Below are 14,877 nucleotides of genomic sequence, written 5' to 3'. Positions count from 1 at the left end.
TTGCTGTTGTTGGAAGCTGCCTTTACATTGCAGAGTGCAGGCATCATTAGCAGGCATTGCTTTGACAGCTGTGGCAGATGGATTGCCTGGTTTTAGATGGTGCAAAAGAAATGAAGTAGCTTACATAGACCTGCCTGAAAAGATTTCTTTAATAATTGCACTCATAATTAGATAGATTTGGGGAACAAAAAAAAAAAAAAAAGAAAAGGAAGACAATGACAAGCAAAGAACCATAGAGTGTACTACATAGATTCAGGTAAAATCAAATAGAACTACAACTAAATTATCAACTTTAGCGAAACATGCTGAAAATTTCCTGAAAGAGAAAAAAAACAAATGTAAGCTAATGGTATATTGCATTTTTTAAATATTTATGAAATTAAAATCTAGCCTTTTTCCTGAACATTTCATGTATAGTTTCTGAGTTATAAGCAAGAAGTTCATGAGTTCATTTTACATGTGTGTATATACATCTATGTGAGCATGTATACGTATATGTACATAAGAACAACATAAAAAGATACTGCAGCAAAGAATTGTCAGTGAGGGAAAGTTACTGTAAAAGCAAGACCAAAGGTAAAATTTATCTCACAGATTATTATACTTAAATATCTATCTGCAGATGAGTGTCTGAAAAGTCAATGTCCATTTCAGAGTGTAGAACTGGTTCTTCAGGCTTCACTGACTGTATTGCCCTGACCTCTGCTGACTCAGGCAGGCTTTGGGTGCACAGCTACAGAGATCTAAATTTAGGCGTCTAAATCTAGAGCTAACATAAATGTCTATGACATAAAGTCAGTGGTAGCTTTAGCATTGCCCTTAATGATACTGGACAAAGGGTAGTCATGAAGCTTGATTATGCAATATATGAGCACTTATATATTGAGCACTTCTTTGAGTTCTAAGAGACTTAATGTGGAAAAAGACAGCTGAATCTGAATTATAATGAATCAACTGGAAAAGGTATTGATTTGGAATATCAGAATAAGATAGTAATATTTCACTAATATGTCATTTTTCTCCTTTTCTCTCTCTCTCTCTCTGACTTCATTTGCATTGTAGTGATTTCAAGTAATTATCAGACCTGTTTGGGACTTCTGATGCATTATCCACCTATTGGAGATGTTCACTCCCTTATCCTAAGAGCACTTTTTCTCCGAGATCCAAAGGTGAGATGCTCACTTTGTAAATACAGCAAATAAATCTCTATAATAAAATGTTTTAAATACTATGAAGTTAATAACAACCTGCATTTTGGGCACTATGTTGTTTTTTCAAGTTTCTTCTTACCTGACCAGATCAAGAGTTGGTAACTAAGAGTAGAAGCAAGTTCCTTTACTCTTCAAAGAATTCTATTCTACTGCTTTGGTAGACTTATCCAGGAGCTCTCATAACTGCATATTTTTACATTCTTTAGAATAACTTTGCTTGGTATTCTGTACAGACACCAAGTATACTTTCGAGGGAAACAGGTTTTATATAGTAATTTTGTAAGCTATATAAGAAATTGTTATGCAGTTTCATCGGCAAGACCTTTTTCATGGGATTACTGCAGATTAATCACTGTTAATTCCTGAAGCACTACCTCTGCCCAGTATATAATAGTTATGTGATGGTTTTCAGTTAAAAATAAGAGACTGCTTTTCCAGCCTGAAAAGATCCATATGAATAAAATGCACACATTCATGATTTTTATGTTACATATTACTAGCACGCGGTTTCTGACATACTCATCAGGACTAAAGGAAAGCAAACCTCTTTATTTCAGAATGGCATGTGCATATATGTGGTTATCCACCATACAGTGGATAAAGTGTTTGAGATGAAACTATATACCTTTATCTTTGTAGTACTGAGATATTTGGCAGATAGCAGAATTTGTGCCGCTAGTTTTGAACTGTCTTTGTGCACGTCCCATTAGTAGGCTGCCAGTGTAAAGTCTGATTTCCCTCATCTTGATGCACGTCACCTTTGTAAGTGAAAAATTCATCATTTCTGCACTCTGACTAGCTTCTGCAAAATTTCATTCAGTACCAATGTTTACACTTTTATGGATTAAGAAAGAAATTGTCTCTTTGTTTCTGTATCAGTTTTTTGCAGAAATCTGCATCCTTACAGCTGCTTTCTTCATTCCTCTTGGCACAAAGGTTTCTTTCATGATGAGAAGTAAAATATATCATCTTTTCAGTACGTAAGAAAGTTTGTAATGTTAGATCTCAGGAATCTTTCTTAAGATTTCAGCATCAGTCTGTGAAATCAGACTGCCCAGACTGTCTTATCAAAACAAGATAGAAGTATTTTTTTTAGAGGGAAGATGCAGGGGGAGGAAAATTGTGCCAAGGTATCAAACTAGATCCAGTATGTAATCTGTCATTTATTTAAAGTGTATGTTAAGAGATAGAATAATTAATAATTATTCAGCTGTCCTCCACAGCATCCTAAGTGGTATACAAAATACCTTACCAGCTAAAGGGAGCAAAAATGAACCACTGACTTCCTGCAAAAGAAGCTTAATTACTGTTCTGCTCCTTATGCTCATGTCTTCAACAGAATGAAGTTGCCAGGTTCATTAAGGCCTCCATGTCCAATTAATTAGCACTCTTAGGTGTACCTTGAACCCCTTTTGGAATATAGTGGATGTAGTTCCTACCATGTCTTTCAGGTAGTGAATAACTACTTAAAGCTCTTTCATACCAAGACCTCTAGTTGGTTTGTCAATTTAAATATGATTAATTACAATTTTTCCTCATTTCTGAGGTGTAGTTATCTGCTTGGAAAATACTCACTCTGAATGTTAGGAAGCTGGAATTTCCAGTGAATGAAGAGCCCTCTGGGACTTCCAGCCACTTCTCATTTTATGTTGTACCTTTGGGTTGAGACTGCATAAACAGATCTGGACTTCTTACAGTATAAGGAATTTAAACTGTTCTAAAGGATCCCTCTAAAAGAAAAAAAAAATAGAAATAGCTCCTGATCTGAGAAAGAAATGTGTTTTCAGTGCTATGACTTGAGTACCTGTTTCTTATCTTTCCATAGGTATGATTTAAAGTTTCACTTGTGTGTCTTTAAGCATATATTGGTTCAATCCAAAGTATTACTGAAATGGAAGTCTCATTATTCTGTGAGACCTACACATAAAAATTTTCCAAGTCTGTCAAAAATTTTTATTGCATGTAATGAAGGGATATGAGTCTTTACTCAACAAGACATTATGGGTGCTGTAGTACTCTAAAATCAGTTGACAGATTATGTACCAGCATATGTGGGAAAATTCTGATACCTGTTTTTTTTCTGCATATCTGCATAAAGATAATTCAGTTTGCCTTTATTCCCTGAGCAGATAAAAGGAGATTGGAAGAAAAGACAAGGAGATTTTAGTCAGTAGTATAACTTGTAAGTGATGATTAACAAATTCAGTGCCTAATGATTTTTTTTCCCCTTTTGATGTTTTCCTGTGCATTGTTCCAACACCAACGTCTAGTTTCTAATGGGAAATTCCATTTAGTTCAATGCAATTTAGATCTCATGACCCAGGGCTGAGTTGTTCTGCATGGCATTTCTTGCAAGATTGGGGTTTAATGTATGAATTTGGGGAAATCTTCTGTGGGAGACTGTTGCATGGTCCAGTGTCTTATTTCATTGTTTGTTGAGCATAGCAAGAATGTTTAGTGTCTGGGAGAGTCTTGCTCTCTGACCCTTGGAGCAGCTTTCCAGCCGCTCTTCCCCAAGCCTGTAGTTTTGCATGGAGTTGTCGTGACCCAAATGCAGGACCCGGCACTTTGCTGTGTTGAACCTCATACCACTGGCCACAGCCCAAAGACATGGATAAACAGGAAACTGCCTCTTGCAGGTTTGTTAACATACATTGTCTTTGAAGTTAATTTTGCAGCTAGATAAATCCCAAATAATCTCACTGAGGGGAAGTTGTGGCGTATTTGGACTAAGAAAGTTTGGTGATACGCACATAAAACTGAAAAGTTCTCGAGGAACAATCCTGTCATAAATAGTGAAGTAGTTAAAATGAACCTGATACAGCCTTTCAACCTGTAACTTCCAATTCTAGAGATAATCTGTGTTTGCTTGTCTAATAACATGCGTTATTTGTTCTGTTTTCATGGTCTGACATAACAGGTATCTTCTTACCGTTCTGATTTGGCTTGTAGACTATCAGGAGAGTTAAACTTTGCCTTGATGAACCTGTCACATTTTGTTTGCTTCTTTTCACTGCAGTCATCATCAGGAGAGCAACCTAAATGCCAAATGAAAGCTATTCTTAAAAGATGGTGGCTTTTTCTTTTTCTTTTTTTTCCGAAAGATGGACAAATTAGTGACCTTTTGTGGAATCAAACATAGGAGAAGCCTTAGCATTGTCCAGTAATAACAGTAATATGAAAAATAATTAGTGCTTGACATTTATCTCATGCGTGGAGCAGCTCTGCTTTTCACTTTGTGAACCCCAGCTGGCAGTTGGCATGATAGGATGTTTTAGATACCACGTCTTTGATGTATTCCAGCACTACAGAAGAGAAATACAAATCTCCCTAATAGCCGAAAACAAGTTAATGCACTTGTCCGTGAAGGGGGGCCTGGGAGGTACTAATTTTACAGTCATGAGAATGGATCAATGCAGAATAATTGAATCTCAGCCTTTTCTGTGTTTGGCTAACTCCAGTTCTTAGGATAATGTGGAATGAAAAGCTCAAACCAGTGTTGTTGTCTTTGCATAGAATGATAAAGCTAACCTGCTTAGCAGAGTATTTGTTTCACATTTCTAATCTTTGAACAGATAATTACCTCATTTATATGAAAGTTAACTTCTATGCACTTACAGTCCTTCGTAGAACTTCCTGTGGAAGAACAGGCTATTGAAAGTATGTATGCGTGAAATGACAAAATAAGGGAAGGTTATGTCACTTCATGCGTATCCTTTGTGTGTATCCAAAAAGCCTTTACTGAAGGTGTGTCTCTGTGCATTAATATCCCATGAGTGGCCAATTTACTTCATTTTTTTTTCATTATCAAAACCATTGAGCACTGTTAATTTTCAAAACAAAGGCTACAAAATTAAGAAGTAGAGATACAGAAATAGGGCAGTGGAAAAATATAAAGTGATTAAAAAACATAGTTCTAACTAGAGTTGTTCAAATAAAAAAAAAATTAAAAAACCCAATTAGAAACAAAAGTCATAGAAAATGTGAACATATTGTGTGCCTTAAATAACCAGATGTTCTTTCCTTCCTGAAGGCAGCCAGGGCTAGGAATAAAAGGCTTAAAACTATTGTTTTAAGTTAACTGTGAATTTTGCAAATCTGTTTTCACCCTTTAGCAAATAAAATTCTAATACAGCAACATGAGCAATGTAATTTTCATCGTTGGGTGTTCTTATTTGTATGTTGTTCCATGTCGAAGTGTTAACCTTATCATAGTGACTTATTAGAAAACTGAAGCACTGCATAGAGCATTGCAGTTTCACATTGCATACTAAGAACCTGCCAACCATCTTTTGTCTGAAAGCTTACTGTGTTTATTCCCTATATGTTTGTAAAATAAGTTAGCTTTCAGATACTTTAATGTCATGAGTTACCCTATTCATTGAGCAAGCTATTTAGAAGACAGCTTTATCATAAGCCATTGATTCAAAAAAAGAAAAAAGTTGTTGTGCTTGGTTGATGGGAATTAATTTGTTATCCTAATAATATTCTAGTTACTGCTGCTGATATTTTTTCAGTGTTGTATTTTAAGCTATTTGCTGACATTGAGAGGGGCCGTATAATAATATTAAATTCTAACTAAATCCTTGATGAAGCCTACATGACATTTCACAGAAGTTGTATTAGTTTTGTCATGAATGAAATTACAGGAACTGCCAGAAAACTTAAGCAATAATATCTGGTCATGATTACTCATATAACGATTAGTTGGAGAAATCTGTATTCCGGCTTTTAACACTTTTCACAATCTGAGCAATGAGTGACAGGGGGAAAACACATTACTGAAATTTTGAACTGAACTCTTTGTACATTTATTTTCAGCTGAATTTTCTTCTTAAGTAGCTGCCACCATCTCAGAGTTTTCTCCAAGCTAGTTTCATGTGCCTGAAAGGCTGTTGAGTTTCACTTTCTTCTTCTTCAGATAAATTCTTTTCTATACACTCATTAGCTGAGGTGCCGCTGCAGAGCTGCAACTGTCCTTTGAAAGCTGCCGTTATGTCAGGATTGTTTTGCTGTTTGTGGCAGGAGAAAAGCAGGTTTGGGGTTGTTTTGTTTGTTTGTTAGTTAGCATTGTGTGTGCAATCTGGCATTAATTACCTCTCTTTAATGACCAGATTGCAGCCAATCAGAAGTTGGGATCTGGCACTGTTTGGGCATTAGGAGCTCATTAATTTGTACCTACACACAGAGGTACTGCTGGGGTGCGGAGCCCATTTTGTTAGAGGGGTACCAGAAAGGGGGAGGGGGGCTCTGAACAAATGTTTTCTTTTCTCCAAGGATTTTTTGATCATGAAAAACGGGACTGATAATTCGGGAGATTTGCAATAATACATTAGGGGGTTTAGCTGTACGAAAAGCATCAGGAAGCTGGGATAATGAATATCCCAGTGCACTGCTAGCTGGCAGTACAGGTAAGGTCACATACACTTTAACTGAGAGTTGCCTTGACAAGGGATATGGCTGATAAAGGAAACAAGGTTTTCCAGAAAAGCTAAGTACGTGTTTCTTCATCTGGGAGAGAAGGAATTAGGAGAAACAGAAATAAATGTATTTACTTTCAGTGATTCAACTTCTGTTTGCCTTGATTTCTAAAAGTTTAAGATCTTGATCCTTAATGCAGTGTAGATTTTTATGAAGAAAAACATGTCAGGATCTTCAAATCAACCTCTGGTTTTATAACCACATTCAATTCCTTGTAACAAACCCAAGCATTTTTAAGGTCTGACTTCCCCATTTGCAAATACAGTAAGGTTAGATGTAATCTAAACACCTCACTTTGAATACATCAATGTTATTTTCTGTAACCGCATGCTAAGCTTTTAAATGTGGGCCTGTACAACTAAGAACTGAACATATTTTACATGAAAAAGACATGATATTAACTTGTTCTTTGTTTACACTCGTGTTCTTAAAATCAGTAACTTTTGCTTTCCATGCTTTGTTCTAACAGTTCTTGTTTTAAATACTAGGTTATTGTGTTTCATTAATAGAATAAGGTATGACAGGCAACTATGAGTTTAATGATAAATTACTTGGAATAACCATGTTGCCATAGTATCACATAAAAATAGTAAGTGTACCATGAATTTAAAACCCTCCTAATTTTTGTACATTTGTTTCAAAACCTTCATTCCCAGTGCACCTATGCATTTTAAAATATAAAAAGGCTAGTGGTCAGTACTCACAGTATAGTAACTTCGTCATCTCAAAGTTCATTGCAATCTCCCCTGATATGTTAACCATTTAATTGACATACCATAAAATAGTCATCCTCTTGAAAGTATCCTGTACATCACAAATAATATTTTCAGGAAAAAAGCTCGGAAGGTGATTGATTACTCATCTAGACAAAGCTTTTCAAATGAGAAATCTTTCAAAGTCTTTCTCATTCCTCAGTATCATATGTAACACAGTAGTCATCACTTGAAGGAGAACACTGATCTCTTAGATTGCCAGTGACAATGCAGTTTGCAGTATTGTCCTCTCTTTAGTGTTGTATGCCCAGGATGGTCGTTTGGGTAAGAACCCACAAATATTGATTCAATCTAAGTTAAGCACCTATTACATTTAAATAAGTAGGAAAATGGTGGGAAATAATACAGAATAAAGCAGTTTCCTGAATAGTGACACCTCTCATAGTTAAAGCAAAGCTGTGCCACAGGTAAGTGCAGAAACTAAGGACTTCCCAGGCCTATCTAGGGCTGGATGGGGTGGTGCTGCAGTCTGCGCCTGGCAGTTGAAAGCAGAGCCCAGCAAGGAGGGCAAGCGGACTCCATTGTTCTCATTGCTGGTCTTGGGTGACCCAGCAGGAAGGCTGCTGGCCTTGAGGGTGGTGAGGAGTTGGTGGCTTGGCTGGTGATTTCTGGGCGAGTGGAGTAGTACAGAGCCTGTCAGAGGAGATGGCTAAAGACAAGTTAGTAATAATAGTGTCTACTTCCGACTAATGCTAAAACAAGTATGTAATAGTGTAGGCAATTACTTGATAATGTAGTCGGACTGATTGCAAACACAAGGGGGGGGGGGGAAGGTGTTTCCATTTTTTAATCTTCTCTGAAGATTTCATACTTACGCTTTTTATCACCTTGTCTTCCCCATTAAATAGAAGGCATGAGACAATGTCATAGAAGGCCAGAGCGACAACTGGGAAAGATTGAGAATAGAGAAGGAATTCATAAGCTCTGCCATGTTAAGGGCAGGTACTTTAGAGAGGTAAGATAGAAGAGAATGTTTCCTTTGGAAGCCAAAACTTTAAACTGTTCTTTCTATTTGAGCAAGTTGATATGATATCGTTCTGAGGGCAATCTGGCTGCGACATCTGTCACCCCATTGATTGACAGAGTTGATTTGGCTGATCTGGCTGGCTAGGCAGGTGTCCCCTTCTTCCCTCACCACTCCACGTGCATCCCTCCTGAAGCTGCGCGCTCAGTCAAGGAGGATGACCTTCCCCGATACAGGCGGTACCATTCATCAGTCACAGGTATACGGTAGCTGCGCTCCCCTGCTAGAACCTCCAAACAAACTCAAGGTCCAGTTGTAGGACAATGTAGGGTAGTCCAGCTTCCAAGACTGCAGACACAACCAAGTGAGGTGCTGCACGTGGCAGTCTGCCATTCTTTGTTTATATAGTGGGCATGACATGCTGTGGTATGAAATACCTCTTTGGTCAGTTTCAGTCAGGTGTCCTGTCTCTGCTTCCTCCTGGCTTCCCCTCCTCCCTGGCAGAGCATGAGACTCAAAGTCCTTGGTCAGAGTAAACATTACTGAGCAGCAACTGAAAACATCAGTGTTATCAGCACTGTTCCCAGGCTGAGAGTCAAAACCACAGCATTGCACCAGCTCCTAAAAAGGAGAAAAATGACTGCTACTGCTGAACCCAGGACAATAGGAAAGTAAAAGTAATTCTGATTGTACCTGATGCTAACGCAAGAAGCTGGAGCACTTTAAGCTCTTAATTACTTCAGCTACCAATAAAACTTATTGCTTGTGAATTTCTTGGGGCTGTTTCTTTCAAATGATTTGTTTACTTCTGCTTAGAAGTCATCTAAAGCTACTGACCCTCTCCTAAAGAGTAATGATGTTGTTTATAAAATCACACTAATAAAATGTATTTTAACCATGTTAGAGTGAGGTGATTATGGTTCTTCTTATGTGCAACCTGACAATTCAATTAATCACTTCTAGTTTGCAAGGTAGTTTATCAAAAGGAAGCACTTAAAGCACTTTGATTCTACCTAATCAAAAGTTCTCTGTATAATAATTTATTTATTTGACTAAAATTTGCAAAACACAAACTGTGAGTTATATAAAAATAGATTTATAACTTTTCAATAATGTATGATAGATTAGCTACGGAATCATGTACCATCTATTATGATGGAGTTTCAGTTCAGTCTCTTCTAATATAAATGTAGATATACTGATGGTGTATTGACTTATTTATAGTAAATATTAATATATTAATTCTTGTATACAAAGCTATTAGAGTACATTTGTATTGGGAAACACTTCTCAAAAAGAACAAAACATTTTCAAGTAGGAGTGAGAATAGCAGATTTTATCTTTTGCTGTAACTTTTTATGGGAAATTCACATCTATGTTTGGAGATTTGATGTCTTTGTCCTTTGTCTTTTTTAAGGAGCAGTAGTGATCAAAATGGGTATAATTATTGAAGTCTCAAAATGAGAGGAGTTGCTTGTACCACAGCACCAGGACTTTGGCTGTTTTCTGTGTTTTAGAGGAAAAGACTTCAACATCATGCTCCTTTTGCTGCGGTGTGTGCATGGGGCTTTTTCACGACCTTTTTGAATTGTTTTATGTATCACATTACACACAGATCATAAATTAATCTGGGTTTTTTTTCCATGTAGCAGAAATAACCAAATAGCACCTTAGAATGTCCTTGTTTTCCCTGATAGGTGAAATTTGTGTACAAGCATGTATCTGGAGAAGATATAATGCTGTAAGTGTGGTTTTAAGGGTTTATGCAGGTTGTCCGAAACGAGTGCCAATAAAACCATAATGTGGTAGCTTTTCTGTACATAAAGATGTCATATTTTAAATCTCATAATTTGAAGCATTCCAGGGTTTAAAGCAAGGCTTGCTGTGTGTTCCCTTCAAAAGCCTGGATCCGTCCTCCACAATGTTGTAAAACTCCTGTTCTTAACCGTGAGGGGCTGCAAGATGCCAGAGCATAAATCTGTCATGGGGTAGGGCTGAACACTGTCAGATTTATACCTCACTATTTAGTTAATTTACTTCTGAAAACTATGGGTTCAGCTGAAAAATAGGCAACTAAATTAAGAGGCAGATTTAAAAGGTACTTAAGCAATCCTGTTGATGCAAGATGGGGATTTTACGCAGGTTATGAACTTGAACGTTGACAGGTCGGAGTCTTCTTGTCTGGGATATCAATAAAAGCTGATCTGGTAGGATTTGATCACCTGTTAAAATACAATGTGCTATAAAACTATAAATAAAATTTAAGAAAAGGCTTCCCAATAGGTTAGAAGCCAAAATATGCAACTAGAAATTTCTTTCAGTCAAATCACTGGAGCATTTTTAAATCTCTCTTGTCATTTTTTTCACTTCTTCATCTCTTGTCATAGAATGCCCATGTGAGAGAAGGCTTGTGTGTATGAAGTTAAAAACAGACCATAACGCATGGTATTTAAAATATCTTCCTGGTATCTGAAATTTCTAGTTGCCAGGGGAATGGGGGGTTGTCACGTAACAAAACTGGAGATATTTTATTTCAGCTTGATCAGAGTTCAGAGGTTTCTTCCTGCCTTGACCCAGTTAACTGAATTTTCTTTCCTTTGCGGTTTTTTCCTGGGAATTTTTGTCGTTTCAAGGAAAAAAAAAAAAAGCAAAAAAGCACTCCCTGGTTTTCTTTAGAAACAATTAAATATGATTATTCTTCATGCTGTTATTGCATTATAAATAACAAGCTCTGCAATTGAGACCCATAGTATCTTTATGAAAAATGTAAACAGGAAGCATTATTCCCAGTTTGAGGATTATGGGTTTCCTGTGATAAAAGGAAGTTCTTTATTAGGATACTCTTTATGTTGTGCTGCTTTCATACATAGAGTTGATAGATGCAGATATATTATCCAAAATATTTTGGATAATATTTTGCTATTGGCCTTGAACCACTTTTGAACTGGCAGTAGTGCGTTATGTCTTCTAATGTCTCACTGCGTTTCTTTTCTTTTTAGTAGGTATTTAAGTCAGAGGTTTGAAGGTGGATAGAATAACTTTTGTGCTCCAGTGTGTTGCTTGTTCTACAGAAGGTGTAACTAGGGAAGAGGAAGATGAGGAGGTGAAGGGAAAGTTTTGTTTGGGGAATGTCATTTCCTTTGAGTGCTCAAGGGTTTGGGGTGAGTTGGTTGTTTAGTATACATTGCTTATACTGTGTAAGTCTAGTCATAGAGTGGAGACAGCTGCTTGGATGGATACCTGACAGAAAAATAAAAAGAGGGAAGGTAAAATTCTCTGTACAGCTAGGCCATTAGATAATCATTAGTATGCACTTCATATTAATTATTAGTGCCTAATAGAAAAACTGCTGCCAAACTGCGCAAACTGTGTTCCTGATCCACGCTTCAGCTGCTATGTTTCAGCTCTATCCCCAGGCCAGATTTTTGTCATGTTTGTATCATATTTATTGAAGAAAGAATCATAGGTGATAAAAGAAGGAAAAGCTAAACCTTTGCTGACAACCCCAGTCATTACTGAATATAGGAGTCATATACTCCTCCAACTTCCGTTAGAAACAAATGAAAGGAAAAACATTAGGAATTCAATACAAAAATACCTAAGACTGTATGAGAAATATGAATAAAACAACAAACCAATATTGCCCTGTCAGCTAAAGAGGGAAAAAAAGGAACAAACTGTTCCTTAAAAATATTTTCATAAAAAGAACAACACTGCACCATTATCCTTTTCTTATATATAAAAATGTTTAGTTCAGTCTGTTCTTTGGTTCAGGCTTAAAATATTAATTTTTTAGAAAAAAAAAATTTGTATTTGGCAACTTTTGTTTAATATAAAGAAAAAAGTACTTTTAAAAAATCCCGTTTGGCTCTAGTGAGGTTATTATTTTGGTTAGCTTATTGCTGCATGTATGTATAATTCACTGCTGCTGTTTTGTTTGTTTTTTCTCTGTTTCATTTAGGTTATCTAGTTTCAGATACAGTCTATTAAGTGGAGTATTTTTCAGTAGCTCAGGTTTTCCCACCTGTCTACCCTAAAACACCTGCAACATATGTTTGTGTAACCCTGCAGTGCTTTGTGGTTTGGGCCTTGAGAAATTCCCCCAGAGCTTTTTGCTTATAAACAGCTGAGCAATTCATTTCTCTAATGACGAGTGCTTTTCCCTTGGCGTTGAAGCAATAGCGTGTTCGCTGAAATAAGTCTCATTTTTTCTTCAGACATATTGAAATTCTTTTTTCATTTTTGTCTCTTATTCTGAGCCTTCAGACTTTGTGCAAAATTGTGTTTGATTTTTTTTTTCCCTGTTAATAATACTGAACAGAGAAGTGAGGAACCACCTCAGCAAAGGAGAAGAAAGAGTGTTACAGAGATTCTTCCACTTGCATCTGCATGTTAGCTTTTACAAATAATGTGTATTGAGATGGTGAAATGTAATATTACATTGCAGTAACTGGTTTTCCTAATATGTTGTAGAACAGTCTGCCTGTGACTTCTGTCATGCACAAGCATGCTTTGCTATATCCTGTCTGTTCTGTAGGTAATATTCTGTAACGTGGTATGTCTCCAGAGACCAGGGAGGAAAAGGGTTATACTGGGGAATTTGAGTGCATAGAGTACGATCCTTAGCTGTTGGGAATTGCTTTTCAGCAGTTTATGCAAGTTTAGGGAATCTTTTCTGAATTGGGTGTGATGCTGACTGTGGACTCAGCCCCCTGCTTAGGAAGAGAGCAGGCATGGGTCCCTTCTATGACTGTGGAGGTGAATTGAGCCAAATAAGAAAGCCCTCAAAAACCTTCTGCACACCACAGGAACTGGAGTGAGTCAGTCCAGTGGTGGCTGAGAACAAAAGGAGGACGGGGGTGAGGACTTAAGCAGGCAGATGACAAGGTGGCATCTTTTAGGCAAAGACAGATTCAGAAGCAGGAGAATCTCAGAGATACCTGAAACATTTTAAGGCATCTCTTCCCTCTGGGCAGGACTAATATATTTTGAAGAGAAAGAGTCCAAAATCACATCAATTTCTGTGTGTTTCTGTATCTCAATTTCTTACACTATCCTTTTAAAAGTATAAATTGGGCATTTTCTACCAGTTGAAACTATGATTGCTGTAGTTAGAAATTAAGATTAGAAGAATGATAAAACCAGCAGACTGCTCCTACAAAATGGGTGTGAGAAAGATGGATTTCTAGTATGGGTGCAGGCAGCTTTTCTCTGTGACTTCTGCACTGTCTTTCCTTAGAAGGGGAAAACCATAAATATGTTAATCTGTATAATGCCCTTACACAATTTCTTTAGGGGATTCAACAAACCGCTAATTGGAAGGGTTGATTTCACTCTCATTTTAACATTATCCTTTTAAGACCAAATATTTTATCTGAGGTACTTAGTCAGAACACAAATTGAAAAAAAAAGGAAAAACTTTACTTGCTTAAGCAATTAAAGATATATATAGGGCCATTCTCAATTGCACTCTATAGGGAAAAAAATCTGGTTACTGTGAATATTTTAATCAACAGAGCTATGTTTTGCTGTAAATTGTTTAGCCTTCAGTCCTAATACATTGAATATAATAGGGCACAGCTCAAATTGTACGCTTACAGAGAGGAATGAGTTTAAATTCATAAGGAAGACACTTTTTAATTGTGTAGGTGTTCATTTCTGCTTCTTACATTTAACTGATTGAAATTGTTAAAAAGAATATAAATTTAAAGGACCATCACAATGACATAAAGATCATCATCTTCATAAAATCGTATTTTTTGCTGTCTGAGTTTTCAGAATTTGAGTTTTCAGAAGTAGTTAAAATTTCTGTGGTGATACTTCACAGATACTTGTCTGATAACATATACCTCAGGTTGGGGTTTTTTGAGTAATGAAATCTTCCAAAAGGATTTCTCTGTTGTGTTAGAAAAGGAGCTGCAGCAGTAACACTTGGTATTTACTGTCTTGCATTTCTAATGTTTTCTTCAACAGCATTTTTTCTGAGGGCTTTTTCTTTCACTGCATGTAATAGTACTTTAAACTGCTGCTTCCTTTGATACCTTTAAAACCTCACAGGAATTTAAATAGGCCCCTGTGAAAGTAATGCTTGAGCCTCATTCAATATGTTCAAGTTAGATCATTTTTTGTATTAATGGCTCTAAGTGCTTAGATAGTAGATCAGCCTTTCGTGTCTTGAATTGCTTGTCATTTCTGCATAAATATGTTTCAAGATATTGTTCCACATGTTTTTTTTTTATTTTATTTTTTATTTATTCAGAAGCAATGAGTGGTCATCTTTTTTATTTATTGGGTGGTGGAAAAAGAAATTTTGATGGTTTTGCTAAGTTTGAATGTATACTGAGTTACTAGAAACTAATTGCAAAAATCAGCTAGCATCTGGTTGCACGAATTCCTCAAAGGACTTGTCTTATGACTAAGAAGTGCCCATTCTTTCAACCATCTCTTA

At 36.6% G+C, this 14,877-nt stretch overlaps 1 protein-coding gene across 6 annotated transcripts in view; it reads left to right on the top strand.

The window, feature by feature from the left end:
- Positions 1-14,877, top strand: part of TBC1D5 (TBC1 domain family member 5) — a 257,561-nt gene that overhangs the window by 175,940 nt on the left and 66,744 nt on the right. For all 6 annotated transcript variants that reach the window (XM_062602061.1, XM_062602059.1, XM_062602060.1 and 3 more), the window contains one exon: positions 1,063-1,169. In XM_062602061.1, coding sequence (XP_062458045.1) covers positions 1,063-1,169 — 107 coding nt within the window. The remainder of the gene's footprint in view (positions 1-1,062; positions 1,170-14,877) is intronic.

The sequence above is a fragment of the Pezoporus occidentalis genome, unplaced genomic scaffold (genome assembly GCF_034315485.1).
Source record: "Pezoporus occidentalis ecotype Australia unplaced genomic scaffold, CSIRO_AGI_Poc_V1 ctg75, whole genome shotgun sequence".
Lineage (NCBI taxonomy): Eukaryota > Metazoa > Chordata > Aves > Psittaciformes > Psittacidae > Pezoporus > Pezoporus occidentalis.
This window is presented reverse-complemented; position numbering and strand designations above follow the sequence as displayed.